The sequence below is a fragment of the Aythya fuligula genome, chromosome 8 (genome assembly GCF_009819795.1).
Source record: "Aythya fuligula isolate bAytFul2 chromosome 8, bAytFul2.pri, whole genome shotgun sequence".
Lineage (NCBI taxonomy): Eukaryota > Metazoa > Chordata > Aves > Anseriformes > Anatidae > Aythya > Aythya fuligula.
The window spans coordinates 18,786,833-18,811,024 of NC_045566.1; the positions used below are offsets into that span (position 1 = coordinate 18,786,833).

General features: G+C 36.2%; 1 protein-coding gene across 2 annotated transcripts in view; it reads right to left on the reverse strand.

Moving 5' to 3' along the window:
- Positions 1-3,441: 3,441 nt before the first annotated feature.
- Positions 3,442-24,192, reverse strand: part of BRINP3 (BMP/retinoic acid inducible neural specific 3) — a 206,080-nt gene continuing 185,329 nt past the window's right edge. For both annotated transcript variants that reach the window (XM_032192765.1, XM_032192766.1), the window contains exon 8: positions 3,442-4,966. In XM_032192765.1, the coding sequence (XP_032048656.1) occupies positions 3,850-4,966 (1,117 nt within the window). In that variant the 3' untranslated portion in view covers positions 3,442-3,849. The remainder of the gene's footprint in view (positions 4,967-24,192) is intronic.

Genomic DNA, 24,192 nt, shown 5'->3' on the forward strand with positions numbered 1-24,192 from the left:
TTGTGCTGTGCAATATTTTGTTTTGTACCAATATGCACTGTGTTTTCAAGCAAATAACATTTTGATTTTTATAGCACTCTCCTTCATGTATGTCTCTGTCCTCCTGTGTAAACTGCCTGGCTGCCTATCCAGCCTGGAAAAAATTCCTTACTTTTGCTTCTTTAGTCAGATAAGGTATCCGATGAGTCAATTGCTTTCACAATTAATGTGGTCAGCTTATGCATACTTTAGGAAACAAAGGCTCTTCCTTCAAATATTTGTAAAGACAAAACTGTCCTGTGGCAAAGGAAGTAACACCATAATTCCGGTTTAGGCATTGATAAGGTAGAAAATCATTATTATCCTTTGTTCCTGTAATAAAACTTATAGATGTTAGCTTGGCTTCTTGAGTCTTTGAACATAGTCTGAACTGTGTTTCCTTGGAAAAGATTATTATAGAAGTTTGTCACTGGTTGTGTTTTTGTTTGTTTGTTTGTTTTTATTTTTACTGGATAGCGGTTGCCTTCACTTAAGCAGGAAGGTTACTGTGTTATAATGAATATCTATCTGGTTATTGTGCCTATAGTCACTAAAGTTTTTTCTGTTTTTTTTTCAGGTTGTTATCATGCCATCGCATAAATTACTATAATTTGCTTGTCTTTTTTTTCAGTTTATAACAGCATGTAATAAAAGCAGTAGTGAATGCAATGGAGAATGAACAGCAAAAAAGCAAAGAGCAAGGATCTGAGGTATATCATACACTAAACAGAGGAAAAATATGTTATGTCTGAGTAAAAATGAGTGTACATATGTAAACCCACAGTTCCTTCTTATCCATAAGTGAATTCATATCCAAGTAAACAACAACAAAAATTTTATGCCTTGAGTTCTTGTCTGTTTTGACTTGTCCAGATTTTTTATTTTTTCTCTTTTTATTCACCCTTAAGTTCTCTTTGAAAACACAGAAAAGTATCAAGAGGGAAATATCATTGGCTCCCATTTGTAATGTGAGAACCTAATAAATTCTGTGTTTTTTTTTTTTGTTTGTTTGTTTTGTTTTGCTTGTTTGTTTGTTTTTGCTATTCACTTATGATTTTCCTTTTATATTTTTCTTTATTCCCTTACTATTAAAAGAACGCCCTGGTTCCAAAGTCTGTAAGTGGCCGATAGGATTTTTTTCAGTTAAATACACTTAATGTGTTGTGTAATAATTGTCTGTCTTAATCCTCTTTTGGTTTCATCTTTTCTGTGTACATATTTGGGTCTAGAGAAGAACTTTTATTCTCAAAAAAAAAAAAAAATTGAAAAAAGAAAAAGAAAAGGAAAAGGAAAAGGAAAAGAAAAAGAAAAAGAAAAAGAAAAAGAAAAAGAAAAAGAAAAAGAAAAAGAAAAAGAAAAAGAAAAAGAAAAAGAAAAAGAAAAAGAAAAAGAAAAAGAAAAAGAAAAAGAAAAGAAAAAGAAAAGAAAAGGAAAAAGAAAAAGAAAAAGAAAAAGAAAAAGAAAAAGAAAAAGAAAAAGAAAAAGAAAAAGAAAAAGAAAAAGAAAAAGAAAAAGAAAAAGAAAAAGAAAAAGAAAAAGAAAAAGAAAAGAACTGTTTTAGGAAGGAATTTGAAAAAGGGGAAAACATCTCAGGTGATTTGCCACAACATAACAGTATTTTCCTTAGCAAAGGGATAACGTGAGTGCTTTATCACTGCACCACATTTCTAGTGTAATTTTTATTTTCTATGAACATAATAGGATTTCTTGCTTTTTGTATATTTTGTTACACCAGTCTTCTGTTTATTTGAGAAGACTACAAGAGGGACTGACTAGTCAAATCAAATTGTCTAATTCTGCATTTTATTACAGTTACGAAAGACATGCCAAATGAAAAACTTGAAGATAAGGAGTAGTAAGAATCTTAACTCTTAGTCTTAGTAACGTAAGCCAGGATTTTGATACAGACAAAGAGACGGAGATGCATTATTTATCAGCAAAAGAAAGCTGTGAGTAGAAACCAAACAGGAATTCTAGAGGCTGATTTGGGGAAAAAGGTTAACTTTAGTACCGCTAGGCTTCCTGGTATAGGAAGTATAAGGAATTATCTGAATATGTGTTGGTGAAATAGGACATGTTATAACTATATGATGAAATCAGGAGGGAGATGAAAGAAGAAAAAGAAAATTCTCTGTTGTAGCGGAGTTTTTGAAGTGTTTCTGACCGTGCATTTTAATTTTCTTACATATTTAATTTGCTTACAAAACATAGCATTTCTTTTGCTGTTGTGGTCTACCTAGAAACAAACTGAAGAGTGTACCTTAAGTTCAGACTAGGCTGCAATTCAGAATTAAATTGTAAAATAACTAAATTGAAATTAAATTGAAATTAACTATTTTTTTTTCTTCATGTGCAAGCACATAAATAGTGGTTTTATATGTAAATTCTGTTCCATTAAAAATATATCTTTACATAAATGGCATGAATTCAGATTTCACATAAAGAGGTGTTACCAAAAGACTTCACATCAATTTCCTTCATTTTATCCTATATTTACTTAGAAAGACTTCTGAAAGCACAGCCATTTGTAGTATTCACTGCTTGACAGATGCAGCAGAGATTTCTTGGGAGTCCCAAGTTATGCCATCTTAGACGCTTTTTTTTTTTTTTTAATGTTTAAAATATCAAATAACTTAATTCTGATCCACAAGTATGCACCATAGTTAATTCATTTCATTAATAGATAATTACATTTATTTTCTCCTTCTGCTTTTTAAACTAGATTAAAAAACTGCCATGTATATGTAAAAGAGCGTGTTATTTAAAATTGAAAAATCTTGCACTGAAAATTTATTATTTGTACATAAGACAAAAAAATCCACTTATTAAACACTTGTATTGTTAGAGAATTTTTTTGGTTGAACTTGAAGCTTGTCAGCATGGATGATATTTAGGTAAGTAGTTGAAAATGGATAATTCTATATTAATACTAATATGTGTGTACATGGGGGAAGGGACAATATATACATAGGGTTTACTATTTCTTCTTTCCAGAACTATACAAAACACATAGTCAAAGCAAAGGATTATGGAGACTTCTGAACAGGTCTTTTTCTGGAAATGATTGTCTCTTGTAGGTGAGTAATATCAATTTCACAGGCAGGCTCTCACCTGTCTGCTATTGAGCTAATGCAACCTTTCATTACTGTGCATCTCACAATACTAACCTCCTGACCATCCTAAAACCCTCAATATTGCCACTCTGGGAGTCTGTATGTCATGTTAAGCAACTTGAAACCTTTTCAAGTCTCAGAAGTGTAGCAAATAAAGCATCACTACAGTTGTCATGTCAGCTCAGCATGAACATTTAGATTCATATCCTAATAATATAATATTCCATAGTTTTGACTTTTCTGTGGTTTCTTTTAAAACCATAAGTCACTATCTTTTATTTACCTACAACCCGTGTTCAACACACAAAAGTATATCAAGGTTACTACTTTTGTGTAAGAAGAAAGAATCCCACAGCATTTCTTTTTAATAACTGTTCAGCTACAAAATTTTATTGGTATCCTTCTATGTTCCCTCTAAAGGATGTAATGCACAAAAGCATTGGCACGGAACATATAAAATTACAAATCAAATTTATTGTAAAAAGTAGAATGTCTTCTAGACTGGTGTCAGTATTTATTTCATTCATAAACCAAAACTGCAGGTATAATATATTCATTGTCAGCAAGTTCATGTGTGTGAATTGCCATCCAACAGTATTGACTGATATAAGACAGATATTGAAAAGACAATTTAAATTTACTCTTCCAAACATAAACTGTTCCACAAAAGCACTGTAAAAACTCCTTCAAGGTTTTGTGTTGTGCTTCACATTTATGGTTAACTACATAATTTGGTTGTGTCATAATCCACTGTGTTTGGCAATTTGGCATTAAATGCCTGCAAAGCAGATTGAATCCTCACCACTTCACTGGTAGACAGTTTGAGTCTATGACGGAGCAAGCAAGAGAAGAGGTCTAGACGACGTTGACCAGGTGGAGAGAGTTTATTTACACGATCACGTATCTCTAACAGCTGCAAAAGTGCCGAGTCCTGTGATCCCTGAGTATAGGGGTAGTCCAGCTGCAAAATCAAGTCTCGAATTGCTTCTGGGTCAAAGTGCATGCTGTAGCCAAACACTTGGATGTTATTGATTTTCATGTAGCCCAGATTTCTTGAGGGATCAATAAATTCCAGGGGTTCATAGTAGATGCTCTCATTGCCATTTGGACCATTTGACTTTATTCGACTCCTCAGATAGATGTGTACTGTTTCAAAAAATGTCTTCCATTTGTTGCCCAGAGTCAGTGTCCAGTTATAACACTGAAGGGGTAAGTCCAGTTTAGTCCGCTCCCAGTCTGGGAAATTATTTTCATTCACAGGCATAAACCAGCTCTCAGAGTGGCTGCCCCCAAAAGGGTTGATGTAAACAGCAAGAACAGGCTCTAAGGTGCTGTTTTTAGTTAGGCAGATTTGAAGAGAGAGGCCTAGTATCATATGAACCAGGCTAGATTTGTACTTGTTACTCTTAAGGGTAAGGAGCATCCGCTTGCGCCAGGAAGGATCAAACCAGCTGTTGAGGCGCATGTCATTGCTGATGAAAATTGCATGGACCTCAATTCTCCGATCTGTCTTCTGCAGTAAATACTTCATTTCCAAGTCTTGAAGATCAGTCTCAAACCCAATGTAGTGTTCTGTTGATTCTGCCACTTCAGGCTTGCAAATCCCTTGGCTTAGCATGTATCCAGCATTGCAGCTCCCACAACGTGTGCGGTTGTCAGGAGCACAGCTCAAACATGCAGAACCATCTCCAATTGTGCAGGGAAGGAACCCATGGCAGGCAACTTGATCATTAGGGCAGGTGCATGTGTGAGTCTCTTCAGAAAAGCTCCCCAGGAGGCCATTTTCATTGCAGTAGAGAAAGGACTGGATGCGGTTGAGCCAATAGTTGGAAGATCTGCAACATTAAAATAATATATTTTAGCTCAAACTGAGACACAAACACAATAAGTACAACCTTGTAATTTTTTTTATCAGAAAAAAAAAAAAAAAAAAAAAAAAGGGGAAAGATAAAGCTGTTTTTAACAGCAGATTAAGGCACTATAAACATACCTAAAGTCAGATGACAGCATCTGCTGGTAGATAAATACATGTCTAAATCACCTTTTAACAATGATAGAGAACTTTCCTTATAAGATCACACAACAGAAACATTTGGTTCATTTACTTTTTTTCTCTCTATCTCTGTCAAGAAAGCCTATCAAAGAGCTGTTTTTTTGTAATTGTCTTCAGATTAACATCTTGAAATCCTATACACTTGAGATTTTTTTCCTCGTACTTTTTGCACAGGGACATGCTTTGTATATATCTGTGTGTATGTGACTTTGTACCACCTCTCTGTTTTTCTTTTGAAGATTTTTCTAAGCTTGCACACTTTCTTGTTACTAGCTGTAACCATCCTGATTTATAGACAGTGAGTTACAGAATGACCAAAATTCTTACCTGGAATAGCAAATAGGATCCCGCACCCCACTAAAACAGATTCAGTCTTAACTCTCTGAATGAATTCCAACAGAACAATATCCCTATGGGAAGCCACAGATGACCAAGCTGTGTTTAATTTTCACGTTCTGAGATGAAATTGAATGATCACTTATCTTTTTCTTGTCATTTCATTTCAGTTCTACTAGAAACAACAGTTTATGTCCTAAATTACACTGTGAAAACAGATACTGAAACCAATAATTTAGCTGATAAGGTACAGTTGCTAGCAGAAAGAAAATGTGAACATAGTTATATGGACATAGTCAAGAGAAAAATTATCTCCTTTTATAGGTCCTTCTTAGTAATCCTACAAGTGCACAGCTTAAAGGACCTGTTTTGTCTGCTGCAGAGTCAATTTTATTGTTGCCATGATGACGATGGCAATGATGATGGTTGTACAGTTCTTCTGTTTCAATTGCACTGTTTCAGTGCAAGAGCCTCATTTACTAACTTACATTTTCTATTATACCTGAATTTATCTCAAGCATTGGATAGTTCAAAAATCTTAATGATTTTTTTTTTCCCAACTCTAGTGTAAATACTAAAAGTAAAACATATGGCATCTCAAAATCTGATTTTTTGGAAACATGAAAATAAAAACCAGTAATATTACATCATTTTATACTCTGGTGACTCTCTGTTTTTAATGTTGTGGTTTTCTTTTGTTTGGGGAGGTTTTAGTACTTTTTTTTTCACCTCTTTTCTGTTTCTTTTTTATATATTGTCTATCAGTATTTTATGGAGGTATAAGTATATACAATAGCATTTGTGACATGAATGCCTAAACAACTTGCTTCTCTATATTTAGTAGAAAGTCAACATTAAGGAAAAATATGTTTGGAAAGTTTATATCTTTCTTTCCTGAATAAAACTAGAACATCCATTCTACAAATAAATCCACTGTCACAATATAAATGTTACTCCAAAACTGAGTAGTACATTAAAACTACAGCTTTCCCAGGTAGAATGGGAAGTTACTGTGTACTTGCTTTGACAGTAATCTGTATCTACTGAGCTTGCCCTGGCATCACTATATGTTGTGTAGGTTGTTCTATCTAAGGATACATTTGCATGGTATATTCTGCTCAAATGAAAACTCACTGTGCCTGAGCTCGAAGGTTAAACAAAGGCAGGTAACTACATTAGTTTCTCAGCAGAGATTAGCAGCTTGTATTTTGCATTGTGCTAGTATGGACAAGACATTTCTATATGGCTTGGAGGTTCAACAAAGACGATTTCTACTGGCCCAGAGCCCAGGCAGTGTTATCTTTCAACTATATTCCAGCTATGAATTTTGGAGCTTGACTTCAGATACTTTTAAGCTAGATTTCTGAATAGTACTTTATTGAGGTATACTGGATGTCAGTGGCACGGTTATGGCAGTGGAGAAGGGGGAGTAAGGGCAGCCTTTGTGAGAAGAGATCAGGGGCTGCCTTAGGCCAGACACAGAAATTCCAGCCATCTTCACAACAGCCCCACTGTAGCTGTAGCCGAGTCTGTCAGTAAAGATGCTGGCACCTCTAAGAAAACATTTAAGAAAGGGCAAAATGCTTTCTACCAGACTGAGGTAGAAAAGTGTGATAAAGGAGGGGGAGGAAAGTGTGATAAAGGAGGGGGAAGAGGTGCTCAAGGTGCTGGAGTAGATTCCTCTCCAACCGGTGCAGAAGACCCCATGACAAAGCGGGTCTACCCTAAAGAGCTGCAGCCTGTGGCAAGGACCTACACTGGAGCAGGAGCAAAGTGTGAGCGGAAGGAGTGGCGGAGAGGAGCTGTGATGGACTGATTGTAGCCCCTTGCTCACCACCCTCCATCACTGCCTGGGGCAGGAGGAGGTAGAGGAGTTGGGAGTGAAGGAGTGGAGTAGAGCCAGGGAAAATGGGGGTGGGGGGAGATGTGTGTTTTACTTTTTGTTGTTGTTGTTGTTGTTTCCTACTATTTAAGTCTCTTTTGCTTGGCAGTAAATTAAATTAATTTTCCCCAAGTTGAGTCTGTGACTATAATGGGTAAGTGATCTCCCTGTTCTCATGAACTTTTTCATTTGATTTTTCTGCTGCATCCTGTTGAAGAGGGGGAGTGAGAGAGTAGCTGGGTGGGCATCTTGCACCCAGACAAGATCAAGCCACCACATGGGGAAAGGGAGAAAATTTGCAGCTTTAAGATGATCTTTAAGATTTAAGGTGTTATGTTTCATTTACCCTTTCTTCCTCTTAGATGTAGTGCATAGGATTCCGGTTTATTATATTATATTGCTACTTTGAAATAGTTCAAATAATGTTCTTCATGGTAATTTTCAGTACAAACAACAAATATCACTGCTAGTGTTCTGCAGGAAAAAAAAAAAAAAAAAAAAAAAAAAAACAGGAAGAAAACAGGAAGAATATGAGGCTTTCGCACTAGTTAAAGTCAGATACTGTCTACTCTTATACAGGTATTAATTGACTCTGGAAAAGATGTTCTGTATCAAACGTGTATACTAAAAAATGTATATAATACATCTGTGTGAAAAGTTTTGGGATGTGCTTGTCCACAGTTTGCTAGGAAACTGAGTAGGTAACTAGAAGGCAGTGAGTAAAAATGTCCAGTTTGTCTTATCCTGGTTGTTCAGCCCCCATATTTATATAAAAGAATTGGGGGGGGGGGAATAAAGGAGGATGTCTCCTCCTGTGGATACATCTGGGAAGGTTAGATTGGACAAGTATCTGGAATGCATGGTGAGCCAGACAGAAAGAGAGTCTGCAGAATTATTGCAGATTGACAAAGAATGGAGTTCAGAGAGCAGGGAACAAATTCTCTTGGTGCACAGAGGTGATGGAAGGAGGGAGACCTATTGATAAACATGACACTGTTGGAAGAGGAGGATTTTCAATTGCTGGATTAAGGTTATTTAAATTAATAAAATTAATTGACAGGTTGAAGGTTGATTTGACTTGGGTAGTTTACATCTCCAGTCACACAGTCTTTAGAATTTTTTTTTTCCTTAGTAATGATATAATCTACTGTTTCTGTTATTATGACAAGTAAAATCCTTAATAACACTTTTTTGTTCTTTTTATTTTTAAAAAGCCTACCTTTCTTCTTTTTCTGTTAAAGGATAGAAGAAGCAGTCAAAAAATCTGCATAAAATTACATAGCTGAACAATTAAGTTGTCTACAGCTTTGAGATTTAAGGTGCTGCCTTTCTTCAGTGCCTATAGCCAACAGATGTAGATTGAGTCTCTAATACTTAAGGACAAAAAGAGCTTGTCTTCCCGAGTGATATATAAACCCCTGATATTTACTGTCCAAACAGAAAATTTTGCTGCCTCTGTAAGTTCATTACACAAGTCCAATCTATGCTAACACCAGAATTTGAGGACCATTGAGCTGTTGAATATCCTCCACAAGGACCTCAGCCACAGGTTGACTGAAAATTTTACACAAATGAGTGACTACAAGTCAGTAATTACATCTATATTATGACAGATAGTTCTGAAAACATAATTAAAATAAACAGCCTTTTAAGGAAAATCAAAAGACATTTACTAGATATCTTTCGGGATTTTAAGGGGATCCATTTTTCTTGCTCAGATCTTGCCATTGCCTCCAGACAACAGTATAGTGCAGGAATATTTTTTTGAAACTTGGTGCATATAGTACGAGACAAACAAAATCTCACTTTCTTCTAGATCATTATTTTCTTCACCTAAGATTCAACTAGTATCAGCTATTACTTGATGTCATTCGTTAGATTTCCCTTTTCTAGTACATGAAATCTAATTATTCTTTATTTTTCTAAGTTAGGTGACTGAGCTTGGTTGTCTAGATACACTATGAAGTCTTGAATGTACCACTTCTAATTCATCTGGGTCGGGGCAATCCCAGATAGGAGTACAGACTGGGAGAACTCATTGAAAGCAGCCCTGCAGAGAAGGATTTGGGGGTTTTGGTGGACAAAAAGCTCGACATGAGCCAACAGTGAACAATTGCAGCCCAGAAGGCCAATTGCATCCTGGGGTGCATCAACAGAGGAGTGGCCAGCACTGGAAGGAGGGGATTGTCCCCCTCTACTCTGCTTTTGTGAGTCCCCACTTGGACTACTGTGTCCAGGTTTGAAGCCCCCAGAACAAGAAGGACATGGATCTGTTAGAATAGGTCCAGAGGAGCGCCACAAAGATTATCATGGGGCTGGAGCACCTATCTGATGAAGACGGGCTGAGAGAGTTGGGAATGTTCAGCCTGGAGAAGAGAAGGTTCCAGGGAGACTTTGTTGCAGCTTTTCAATACTTCAGGGGGCTTATAAAAAAGGTGGAGAGCAAGGGTTTTTTTTTTGTTTGATTGTTTGTTTGTTTTGTGGTTGTTTTTTGTTTTTGTTTTTGTTTTTTCTTGGGTAGATGATAGGACAAAGGGGAATGGTTTTAAACTAAAAGAGGGGAGATTTACATTAGAAGTTAGGAGGAAATTCTTCACTCAGAAGATGGTGAAGAACTGGAACAGGTTGCCCAGAGAAGCTGTGGATGTCCCATCCCTGGAGGTGTTCAAGACTAGGTTGGACGAAGCCCTGGGCAACCTGATCCAGTGTGTGGCATCCTTGTCTGTGGCAGGGGGTTGGAACTCAATTATTTTTAAGGTGCCTTCCAACCCAAGCCATTTTCTGATTCTATGATTCTGTGACTAAATTTTCAGTACATCCCTTCATTCATCGCATCATTCTGGACACTGCCTGTGTCCTTTTACCTTTAATTGGTTCTATTTAATCAGTTATATTCTCCTTGTTTTAATGGGTAGCTAGTCACTAAGAGGCTACTTGTCTTGAGCAGTTGCTACTTACTTATTAATTAATTAAGAAATAAATTAAGACAATAAGTATCTGGGGGAAAGCTGAAAGGGATTTTAATTATCCTTTCAATAAGATTATAAGCAATATTATTTCATTTGGAAAATTACATTTACTAGCCTAATGTGTTTGTTTTTGCAGACCTTGAGCTGTAGAACTTTTGTGTTCCAAACCTAGTGAAAAAGAAAAAAAATATTATTTACTTCAATGAGCTTTGAAACAAAATGTGTTGCTCGAAATATCTGTGTTTTCAAGATCATATAATGCTATGCGATAAGCAATTATCAAAAGCTATTTTAATGAATAGTATACTTGACATCATAATTACTTGACATCATAATAATTACTTCTAAATTAAAAAAAATATATAGTAATATGTAGTAATAAAGTAATATTTAATTTAGAGAAATAAATTAATTGTAGTGTAAGACACCTTCTATTAAATTACACAATGCTCCCCAAAATTCCTCCAAATTATTCTGTAACTTTTTTGTTGATTAATACAGAGTTATGGAAATTAACCATTTAAAAACCAACAAAAAGTTACAAAAGAAGTGCATATTCCAGGCTGGAATTTCTATGTAAACATAAATATTATTGATTTTTCTGATAGCAGAATACCTGTTGTCTTACTAGGAAATAGACCATCAACCCTCTGCTTACACAGTGTAGGACACTGAACCAGGTAACTCACACAAAACACATACAATTATAAACCACATACATGTACCCTTTAGTTAAAACCCATCAACTGCCCTTCCACTTTGACTGCAAAGAATTTCTAGTCACCTGAACCACAAATCTCTTTTGTGGACAAACATTTATATCCAACCCTATTTAATTAATATATTTAATTGTGTGTGACAATATTCCAGAAATCTTTCACAAGTCTTAAAATTTAGTGGGAAACAGATTTCTAATTATTTATAGTTTAATAACAGGTCCAGCCAACTGAAGGAGTAAATTCTACCTTCTCACATTTAACCCTTTTCCTACTATATCAGAAGAAAATCGGGCTGTTGCTGGATTACCAGTATCTTTTGGGTGAACTTTATGTTGCACAGGATGAACTAAGCAGTTGTCTACCATGCTTTCAGCTAGAATATTTACAGAGCAAATAAAGCCTGCCATATAATCCCACATTTACACAAGCATGGCAAAAAATAGCAATCTTAAGTGTTTTTGTAGATGAAATAATTCTGTGAGAGATGCACTGCATTGCCTCTTTATGAAGTGCTTTCTGATTTTTAATTCTAATATGTCTTTAAAATATATATATATGGCTATGCAATAACTTTACATTTCAAAAGAAAAATTAATTTCTTTGAATAGCAGTTGCAAGTTGAAATCCAAAACTTAAGCTTACTCTTGTTCAATACACTGTAATATTAAACGTAAGAACAAAGCAGTATGGTCACCTTATATAATAGTCATGGCAAGTACTTAATCATGATATGACACTTTTACCTCCCCCTCTGCCTCACTAAGTGCTTAACATCTGTTGTACATCAGATGGTTCAATAGCAGATGATGAGTACTCAGTGAGGCAGATGCTAAGTAAAACAAATTAACTGAAAGTGTATATGCAGTAAAATACCCATTACCTATTTTTCCCTCTTTTGGAGGTTGAGTCCAGTATAAATCTGTAAGACAGGAACATCAAGAGCAAATACAAGCTTAAAACATCCTACTCTTGATCTTGTGGGATCACTGCTTGGGAAGGACAAATAAGAATCCAAGTACTTAGTTCCTCTGCTGTGATTCCTAACAGGAACATTAATTTTTACTCAATTTGATAATGGCCTTTATGTGAATGCACTTTTCTTCTGGGAATCACCAAAAAACTACTATCCTGACAGTCACCAGAAGGCCAGTGAATGATTGATTAGAAGACTGAATGTGTTTTGTTTGTTGAGCCTTACAAAATTAAAGTAGTACTACAAACACTGCTCCATTAAACACGCCTGAAATTATTTGACTATGGCTGATGTTACAGGTATGTCAACGATACTCTCAATAACAGCTTCAAATGATGATAAATGGGAGCAATGCAGCTGTTCTGAGTTCACGTCTTATAATTTCACAGCTGGTTCTGCCTGAGCCAGATGTTTTAAAGCTCTTCTAAAGATCTGCACTAGGTACATGGCCTGTGGTGAAACTGAGGTCTTCACAAGCTGCATACTCATCCCACAGCATATTGTGAGGTAGAGAAGGAGCATGATACTTTTCTGAATGTATATACATGTAAATGAAAGAAAGAGCTTCTGGTTAGAAATTTGCTAAAATCCCATGCTAGTGTTCACAGAAAACATATTAATTATGTGTGAAAATTATATAGAAATATCATTACCATATGCTAAAATTGCTTCCAGCAAGAGGATGTGTGAACTAAAAAGTAGCTTGGTTTGAGACCTGTGTATGATACCTATACTACAGGAAAGGGACTGGAAGAACAAGGAGACTGATTCTGTTGCTAGGATTAATAACAACCTATACTGAATCTACATTGACTTATTGAAGTCAAATACTGTCTTCTCCCTTCTTAATCAAATCTAAGAATAATCTTTGCAAAACCCCCAGTTCTTGTGTCAGTTTCTGCAGTTCTTGCCACAGCAATGAGTGGTACTCTATATTTTAAAACCAATAATGAATGTTTAATTTAAATTCCAGATCGTCTTAATTATAAAAAAGCAGAATTAAACCCCTGTACTAAAAGACATAGACATCTAACACGTTGTGGGAAAAAAAAAAAAAAAAAAAAAAAAAAAAAGTTACTTGATATTTCATACTAAAAAAAATTGACATTGAGAAGATATTTGTCATTATTTAGATTTAGTTCATTGAGATAAGTCTGACTTGGGGCAGCTGCTAGCTAAACTCTCACAAAAGTTTGTTTGTTTGTTTGTTTGTTTCCTTAAGAATAAACTCCTGACATTGTTTTATTGATTAAACAAAGCCACATACAATTTGAAGATCTCAAAGTTCTTGAAATCCTCACTCTAGGAAACAAAGCTTTTAACAATAAATCTTTAATGCTTTTTTGTTTGTTTTCTTCTTAATAAAATGTTGGTTGTGGTAACACAGCTAGAGCAACTTAGACTTTTATCTCTGAGCAAGTATGTACATGTAGTTATTTAACTTTTTAAAGATATTTAGGGCTTGTTGATTTTCCTGGATATAAAGATCATATTCTGCTTATTTTTTCAGAGGATCTTTCCAGTTAGCATGTTATGAGTACACAAATCTGTAGTTTTAACTACCCTAATGTTGCACCCCCTTTATTCTTGTAGCAAAGATTTTTGCAATCTTTAGCACTTCCCCCCCCCCAACAAAGAATAGTCATATAAATAGCATTTTAAGATAACATACCCACTCTTCTTTGACAAAGTTATAAGCATAATGACTATTGAGTGAAATCACAATCAAACTGCTTTGTAATAACAGTTACTTATTTAAAAAGCTTCAAATCGGAGACAAGCTTTGAAAGCTTTTGCTAAATAATGATCCATAGCTTTTAAATAACAATCCATAGCAGGGACAAAGGAAATGCCAGTAAAATTAATTGATCATGTTAAATTAGGAATTAAGGTGCTAGGAAAAAAAAAAAAAAAAAAAAAGAGTTAATGTGCACAGGAGGAAGTTACAAAAATAACAATAATGCAAATTATATGACATCATATCTGTTTCTTAAAGCCACTCATCTGATACATATCTATGTTCATGTACTTGTTTTTCTAGTGTTAGATGAGTATAAAACTCATCTTGGGCAACAGATTATCCATTAATTCTGCAAGCTTTTACATGGGCTTTTCCACATGTATATTAAAGTGCAATTGTGAAGAAAAATTATGAAAGTAGGAGCTAGACATTTTAATTATTTGTCCATTTGATATGCATCTTTAACACATAAAAATAACTAGGAATCTTATTTCAACACAATCAACCTTTTCATGTCAGGGAAAGTGAAGGAAGTATATAATCAGACAAACTGAAGATAGACCCCCCAACTACATATAGAAAGGCAAGTAATATAAGAACATGATAATATAAGAACATGATAATTCCACATAAACAACTGTACACAATGCAGAGACTCATACACTAGCATGCAATTGACCTATTGATTTGACAACAAAAAGAATATCCCTCTGTAGAGATGAATGCTTACATCTTGAAATCAGCATGATTAGTGTAGCCCTGTACCATTGCTGCCTTTCCCCCACAGCTTCATGTTAATGTAGGTAGAGCAATGACAGCTCTTTGTTCTGTGTTCAACTGTCCATAAGATAGATAAAGCAATGAATAAATTAAATGGAAGGAACATTAGCTTACAAAAAGGAAAAAAAAAATAATTAAATGGTATTTTGAGATTAAAGATATTCCATTGTAAGATGCAAGATGTAAGTGTAAAAATAGCTAATTTTTGTGTGTCTTCTGATCCAAAGTTACACATAGCAGTGAAGTAATTGTAACATAATTATGAGAACAGGGCTTCCCAAAATTATCTGAATCTATTTTAATTAGGCATACTTCTTCCTAATTTATAGGAAGAAGTGACACAGTAGGGGCTGCTAAAACCAACTGGATTCCTTTATCAATATATATCCTCCCTTTGTAAATTCGTGACAAGGTTTTGGTAGCAGGGGGCCATAAGGGTGGCTCCTGTGAGAAGAATCTAGAACCTGCCCCACGTAAGGTAAGGGCCCCACTGCTGACCAGAGCTGAGTCAATAAGAGATGTTGTTTTGCACCTCTGTGACAGCATATTTAAGAAACGTAAAAAAAAAAAAAAAAAAAAAAAAAAAAGTGCCACACAGCAGCTGGGAGAGTGAGAGGAGTGAGAAACAGCCTTGCAGGCGCCAAGATCAGTGAAGAAGGAGGGGGAGAGGTGTTCCAGGCGCCGGAGCAGAAGTCCCCTGTGGCCTGTGGTGAGGACCATGGTGAAGCAGGCTGTCCCCCTGCAGCTCTGCAGCCCATGGAGTACCATGGTGGAGCAAGGTTCCACGCTGCAGCCTGTGGAGGAGACCACAGTGGACCTGCACCAATGGAGGCTGTGGCCTGTGGAGGACGCCCACCAGAGCAGATTCTGGGCTGGACCTGTAGCCCATGGAGAGGAGACCATGAAGGAGCAGGTGACCTGGCAGGAGCTGCTGCCCATAGGGGAGCCAGGTTGGAGCAGTTTTCTCCTGAGGGATGGACCCCGTGGTACAGACCCATATCTGGAGCAGCTCTGGAAGAGCTGCTGCCTGTGGGAAGCCCACACTGGAGCAGTTCATCAAGGACTGTATCCCGTGGGAGGGACCCCACAGGGGACGAGAGTGACCGAGAAGGAGTGGCAGAAAAGAAGCACTGTAGACTGACCATAACCCCCATTCCCCCGTTCCCCTGTGCCACTCAGGGGGAGGAGGTGGAAGAAGGTGGATGGGCTGAAGGCGTTTTTGTTTTTTTTTCCTTTTTTTCCCACTTCTCTAACTTGTTAGTAATAGGCAATAAATCTTACCATCTCCCTATGCTGAGTCTGTTTTGCCTGTCACGATAATTGCTGAGCGGTCTCCCTGTCCTCCACCCTTGAGCCTTTTTTGTCATACTTTCTCCCTGTTCCTCTTTGAGGAGGGGGAATGAGAGTGATTGTGGTGGAGCTTGGCCACCCACCCAAGTAAAACCACATTACACCAAAGCAAGAATCTCCCAGTAAATATTAATGATTTTAATTAAAGAATACAAAACTCAGTTCTGTATTCATACCTCATACATGTATATTATATTAATATTTTTTTTATAAAAAAAGGAGTTCAATGTGCTTTTTTTTTTCTCTCATGTTAATAGTAACTGAAAACAACATAAAATAACTACATTTTGAGCAAGCCCTCAGTTTTAATGTAGGCACAATATACTTTACAGGAGAAGATAAGTTTGTTTTTCTGTCACGATATGCTTGAATAAATTACAAAGGCACCCTTATGGTTCTGAAGAAAATTTAGAGGCTGTCTAAAAAAATAGTTTCATGCTGGTTTTAAAGAAAGTGTTTCTGTATTTTGTTTAACAATGTGTAATTCTAATACAAAGATGCCAATGGTGTGAGGATCATAAATAGGGAAAGTATTAACGTAAATGGACAGATGTTGCAAGTACATAATATAGACATATAAAATTTTATATTACATACAATATATAGAGATATGTAATGTAATGATATTGTATAAAACTAAATAGGTGACAGTATAGTAATAATGCTTATAAATAAATTCCAAGTAATTACACCATAATCTTTTTTGTCTATCTTAAATGAACAAACAAACAAACAAACAACAAAAACAAAAGAACCAACACTCAAATCACAGAAATCACACAGAAATCACAGAATTTCTAGGTTGGAAGAGACCTCAAGATCAACGAGTCCAACCTCTGACCTAACGCTAGCAGTCCCCACTAAACCACATCCCTAAGCTCTACATCTAATGCAACATATAAATTGATAGAAAGACTGGATGAATTGTTGTTCCCTCAGAATTTCTTCTGGCAGAAACAAGTCAAAATATATACTTGTTATACATGCCACATTAACTCCTGTGCATTAATTTGCAGTTCTGCCAAAAAATCAAAGTTGTTAGGATATATCTTACAGCTTTCTAATGGAGCTTTGATGGTTGTGGTTTTTTTGTGTGTGTGTGTTTGTTTCTTTATTTCTTTGCTTGCTTGTTTTCTTTTTGATCTTGTCATCGGCTCCCCAGTACAGTGGTTACAGCCCCCAGCCTATCAGTGTTCAATAAATGATTGGACAATGTTCTTAGATAAACAGTTTATCTCATAGGTTTCTCAGTATGGAATCAAGAATTGGAATTAAAGATCCTCATGGGTCCCTTCCAAATCAATATATTCTATGATTCTATGATTTTATTTGTTTTACAAAAAATTGTTTTCCTACAAGAAAGCAGGAGAAGGACTCTTTATCAGGGAGTGTAGTGTTTGGACAGGGAGTAATGGCTTTAGACTCAAAATGTTGGATTAGACATAAGGAAGAAATTCTTTACTATGAGGGTAGTGAGGCATTGGAACAGGTTGCCCAGAGAAGCTGTGGATGCACCATCCCTGGATATGCTCAAGGCCAGGCTGGGATGGGGCTTTGAGAAACCTGATCTAGTGGAAGGTGCCCCTGTTCATGTCAGGGTGGGTGGAATTAGATGATCTTTAAGGTCCCTTTCAACCCAAACCATTCTACAATTCTATGGTCAGGTCAATCTGTTTTGTCCACAGTTTTCTTTGCTGCATCATCATGTTATCTGTTCAAGAAAATCACATATGTGGGATTATGTTAATACCCTCCACCTGAGAAGAATGTATTATCAATTATAAATCATAATCTGAAGTTACAACCTTTGATACAAAGAAAGAACATATTAGTTCTCCTAAACTGTTTATGTTTCTAGATATTCAATCTCATGCTGATGAATTGCTCTTTCCTCATTATTATGTGTTTATACTTACCATAATATCAAAGGGGAGAAAGAAAATCTCCCCATGCAGAAGAGCTTCATACAATCATTTTTCTTTCTGTTTAGTGAAACTAGCATGCTGTTCCCAGAAGGGACACAGAACTGCAGAGAAACCATGTGTACTACATGTTTATGTAAAACTGTTAAATAGTTCTGTTAAATGTGGTTTCTGATATGGAATTATACAGAAATGCAAGCAGTGCTCTTACTTCTGGAAAGTTACCTGAAGGAAGATTGATGCACAAGCTGCAGAAAAGTGCAGTGCTGTCCTCAGTTATTACAGAATGAAATGCCATGTAGAGCAACTTGCTATCCTTTGCTTGACGTATTTGGATGTAATCTTGAAACTCATATGCAGAGTAAATGGCTGATTTTTATTTATTTTTTCTTAACCTGTACAAAATCGTACACCTGTAGTATCTTTGCACTTATAACTACTTAATATCAAGAAGGATTGTTAAACATTAAGATTGTGAATCAGGTTATGAAACAAAGAATTCCACAATGACGGTTTTTAAATACGTAATTAGTAGGATAATAGCTGTACCAAGATATCTCAAAAAGGATTTTGTCTATTCTCAGCACCTTGCAAATATTATTGTACTCTGTATTGTGTTTATAATGAAAGTGCCTTCAGAACAAGTATGAAGACATTACCAGTATAGAAAGTGCCAATCTTTCTTAAGAGACTTTGTATAGAAGAATTTCCAACCTATGTGGCACAACAGACGAAAAGAAAAAGAACTGGGATGTCGGATGTGCTCACAAAGGTTTTAGGTTTTAGAGATATAGTGAGGGGATGACAAGAACTTGAGGTGGATAACTGCAGAGCAACTAGCTGAATTGTGCGTCTGGAGCTTTAGTATTCCCTCTGCCCTGCAGAGGATTTCTTACTGTGCACAGTGAATACCACTGAATAACAAGGAATAGCCACAAAAATAGCCCTAATGTCCTGAGGCATAAATATCACCTTTTTATTTTTTTTCTTCTGTTTATTCAATACACAATCTGTCCACGTGAGTTTCCAGGTCTTTTTTATTTGCATTTTGGTGGATAAAATGACTTCACATTCATAATAAAGGGGCATTTACAGGTGCTGAGAAAATTTGGTTGGATCTTTTTCAGCCTGCTTACTATGGCACTTTCCCTCAATGCATTAATGCCTTTTCACCTGTCTGTAGCTGCTACCATTTTGTGGTTCGTTTGACAGCAAAGGCAAGCAGATTTGTCACTGGGAAATTAAGCAAGGCTCTAACACAAACACTCTCACCTTGATGAATAATTACAGTCTCTATTGGCAAAAGGACAGAAAAGCCCAAATCTACACAGAATCCAGTGTTTTTCATAAAGCTTGTAACAACTGGAATTGACATTACCAGGAAGTTAAAGAAAAATAGACTCTGCTCAAATTTTGCCTACTTGGTTGTTTTTTGAAGTTAACTGTATGCAGCCAAACATTTGTAGGAAGACATGTAGGTAATATAACTAGATAAAATTAATGTTAGTTTTATATCTGGCAGGAGTTTTATGATCTGTGCAGCTTGCTGCAATACAGTTGTCAAGCGTTACTATTATTTGAATGCTTATTACTTTTTTGATCTACTTACCTCACTATGGACTCATTCAAAAAATGAAGGCATTGATGAAAAGACTACCTTTAAATTCAGAGCACTCATGATCAACCATTGACATCAACCAGTTTAATATTAGCCCTGTGAGAACCTGTGTGTCTGACTAGAGGCTGAAACTCAGTGACATAATTTTAAAAGTATATAAAGATACTACCTATACTTACAAACAGTACATTGCAAATGATCCTTATTTATTTAAATGTAACTGGACTGAATTCTTTTAATACTACCTACTCCAATGTGTTTTTATTTTCCATGGAAACCATTACAAATCTTTTTCACGATATTTCAAATCTGAATTGCTACATGAACTACCTCTCCACATACAGGTACTTAAGCTCTTAATTATTTATTAAGAGCTTATCTATTATCTAATTTAATTATTAAGCTCTTCATATTTACACCATTAGCTCCCCCCCCCCCCCCAAAAAAAAAAAAAAGGAGTTGGTGGGTTTTGTAAGACCATTTAATTTCCCTGAGATGACTGAAATGGATGAGAAAATTTGAAACTTCAAAGAGCTATGGCATAATCTGCAGTCTATTCTAAGATAACCTAAAGGTTGAGGATTGCAACAATTTCATAACATCCATATGAAGACAATATTAGGGTAAAGATAACCATTAGAAAAAGAGGAGGGAATGTTTATTCATCGCCATTGCCCTGGAAGAAAGCCTTGCTTACTTGCCCTAGGGTTATTATTTTTGGTACAGGCTGATCTGCAGTTTAATTGATTTTTCTTTTTCTTACAGATTCTACTTAAAATTTCCTACTGAGTTTGAGCATGGCTGTCAAGCAGGCTGTTTTATAGATGCTTCCAATTTTGAACTTTTTAATATGGTTTACATTTTGTGTTTTTTGTTTGTTTGTTTTTACAATATGCACTGTGATTAAAAAAGACTATGTTTTGTTAGCCAATTTGTATTCAGCATATGCTGTTAAGCACGTAAAACTTAAGTTCACTAGGATGACTTCAAAAGCAAAAACTGTAATGCCAATACTCAATCTCTCACACCCACCCCTAATAAGGTACTTACCCTTCAGGTAATCCTACAGTCAAGTATAATTCTTAAGTACATGAAGGGAAAGCAAAAAAACAGAAGACTGACTGAATCCTGTCAGTATGCTTGGGTAGCTGATCCCCATGCCCTTTGCTAAAGCACGACATAACTTAAAGTCAGGGAATTATAATTCAGAAACAGAAATACCAAACTTCAGATAAAATGAAATCAAGGTGAAGAACAGAGAACAAAAAAAGAAAAAGCTGTCTATAAAAGCTTAGCTTTAACAGTGTTGTATCAAAAAGAAATATGATATTTTATCAGCTCTCTTACTGTTGTTTGGAAAATTGCCACCTTTTTAATATTGGAAAGCATTTTTTGTTTTCTTTTTTCTTTTTTCTTTTTTTTTCCTTTATTCTTCTTTTTTTTTTTAACATTTGATTCATTTGGAATACAGAGTTACAATACCTTACAATAAATAGTTAGTTATGACCAGCTTATGCATAACAATGATCTGGGTTTCCTCTTAAAATCAGTGGGCTATTAATTCCTAATAAACAAAATATTGTTCATAAGATTTTTTGTTTTTGAGAAACATTGAAAATATTGAGGAATATCTATATTACTTACATTGCGCTAAGAAATACCTTATTCTAGTTCTACAACTAGTAATGAAAGAGCTTCCTTTTCTCAAGGGAGGGTGGAAGCAGTATGTTCTTGTGTCAGGTAGAAGGGGCTGGATTTTTTCATCAGAAATTTATATAAATCAGAAATGATTGATGGATAGGACTTTCTGCCCTCAATGCATACCAAGGACATAAAAGTACCTCTAAGGATCACATGAGGCCACAACACAATGAACTCAGACCTACCACTGTGTTACAATTTTTTTCACATTTTCTTTCCTTATGAACTATCAACATTGCAACAACAACAAAATAAAATAAAACACCTGATGATTAGAAATGAGAACATACAGGAGTTCCCCTAGACCTAGGATTTCCCTGTATTGAATGCATGCACTGGGATTTATCTTTTGTTTGTCTTTTCCTGCAACTAGTTCTTTATTCATTTGCACTGCAAAAGGATCATGAATGGTTCATATCTCAGTGTTTTCAAATTTCATACCACTTTAGTATTAGTTGAGTAATGTTGGATATATCAGTCTTCTGTAAAGTACTTTTTCAGAGCATTTGAAACAATAGTATCTGAGCTTTTATTTAGAAATATGCAGCTTCCCTACTTAGGATCCACTATAATATAAATGATTTGTGAAAATGTTGTTTGAGATGCTACTCAAGATTCTTCTGTTTTACAACCAGAGCTGTGCAGGCTCTGAGCAGTGAATCTAATTTAGTGCATGAGCAGCACCTGTTGTGTTCACAATGACAATAACTTCTAAATACTTTTTAGATGAGCATGCATACTAAATTTACAGGCAAAGGAAGCCCTCTCCAATTAAAAATAGATTGTTCTTAATAGAATCTAAAAATGCAAAATATAATATCTGTGCTATTTTCCTTTTGCAAGATTTTTTTCTCTTTTGTAGCAAATTTTCCTCAACTTTTTCTGCTTTATTGTCCTGATAAGATAGAAAATTCCATTTCCTGCCATCTGTTGTTAAATTTGCAATTTTCTACAATATCTGTATGCATGTGTAGTATTTTTTTCATTTGTTACTTTAGAGAACTTACTATAGATAAGCAAAATAATTGTTCCATTTTTCACTTAAAAAACCCTATCTTGATGTTTTGATTAAGGGAAAAAAAAAAGAAAAAAAAATAAAGAAAAAAAAAAGTGGCTAAAGTTATGCTCCTACATTATCTACATTGTGAAAAGGTTTGCTGGGTATAAAAAATTGTTCCCAATTTCATCTGGTGCCATTTACAGAGACATGGTGGGATAGCTCACATGGCTGGAATGTGGTCATGGATGGTTATGTCCTTCTCAGGAAAGACAGGCCAGCAAGGCAAGGTGGTGGATTTGCTCTTTATGTGAGAGAGCAACTACAGTGTGCTGAGTATTCTCCAGGGGCTAATAAGGAGCAAGTTGAGACTCTGTGGGTGAGAATTAAGGGGCAGGTTAGCATGGGGGATACTTTTTGGAGTATCTATTACAGACTACCAGATTGGGATGAGGCAGTTGACGAGGCCTTCTGCAGGCAGCTGATAGCATCCTTGGAATTAATTCCAATGGTGGATGTGCCAGCTAGGAAAGGAGCGCTGCTGGATTTTGTCCTCACTAACAAGGAGGGTCTGGTTGAAGCAGGGAAGGTTGAGGACAGCCTTGGTTGCAGCCATGAGATGGTGGAGTTCAGGATCTCATGGCAGGAACGGAATACCAAGCAGACTCACAACCCTGGACTTCAGTAGGGCCAACTTTGGTGTTTTCAAGCAATTTCTAGGGGAAATCCCATGGGACAAGGTATTAGAAGGTAAAGAGGTCCAGGATAGTTGGTTAGCATTCAAGGACTGCTTTTTCCAAGCTCCAGATCAGAGCATCCCAACAGGTAGGAACTCAGGAAAGGGAGCCAGGAGACATGAATGGTTAAACAGGGAACTGCTGAACAAACTCAAGTGGAAGAGGAGAGTCTACAGATCATGGAAGGAGGGGCTGGCCACTTGAGATCAATATAAGACTGTTGTCAGAGGATGCAGAGATGCAACTAGGGAAGCTAAGGCCTCCTTAGAATTAAACCTTGCAAGAGGGGTCAAGGACAACAGAAAGGGCTTCTTCAAATACATTTCAGATAAAATTTATACTAGAGGCAATGTAGGCCCACTGATGAATGAGGTGGGTGCCCTGGTGACAGGAGATACAGAGAAGGCAGAGTTACTGAATGCCTTCTTTGTCTCTGTCTATAATGCTGGAGGCTGTCCCCATGAGCCCGGTGCCCCAGAGGAAGTTGGGATGAAGCAGGAGTTTGCCTCAGTTGATGAGGACTAGGTTTAAGGACTGACATGACCATGAGCCAGCACTGTGCCCTTGTGGCCAAGAAGGCCAATGGCATCCTGGGGAGAATCAGAAGGGGTGTGGGGCAATGGGTGCAAACTGGAACATAGGAGGTTCCACTTAAATATAAGAAACTTTTTCACAGTGAGGGTGACAGAACACTGGAACAGCCTGCCCAGGGGAGTTGTGCAGTCTCCTTCTCTTGGGACATTCAAAACCCCCCGGACGTGTTCCTATGTGACCTGATCTAGGTGTCCCTGCTCTGGCAGGGGATTGGACTATATGATCTTTCAAGGTCCCTTCCAATCCCTATCATTCTGTTATTCTGTGATCTGTCTCCTCAAAAGTACAGTCTATTTCTTTTGAAATGTTTGGTTTTTATTCAGCTTGAAAGCACTCTGGCAGATTTCTGGGAGAGAAAAAAAACAAATAAACAAACAAAACAAAAACATAAGGAGAAAAGTCTGATATATGGATGCTGTATTTTAAATTCTTTTATTTATTTATTTATTTATTTTTAAATCACACCTTTAACAGATCTATGAATGCTGAAGTTGGTCAGAAGCTAAAACCAGTCTCTCTGAAGTCATTAAGGAATACCAACTAACTCCTGGTTTAATATGTTTATGACAAAGGAAAAATGACCAGAAGAAAACGTGATCTATATACTCCATGTCAATAACTTCTTCAGTACAGTGTAGCCAGCATTCAGAATGTTCAGAAACCTGTCACTACTTTGCACATCTATTTGC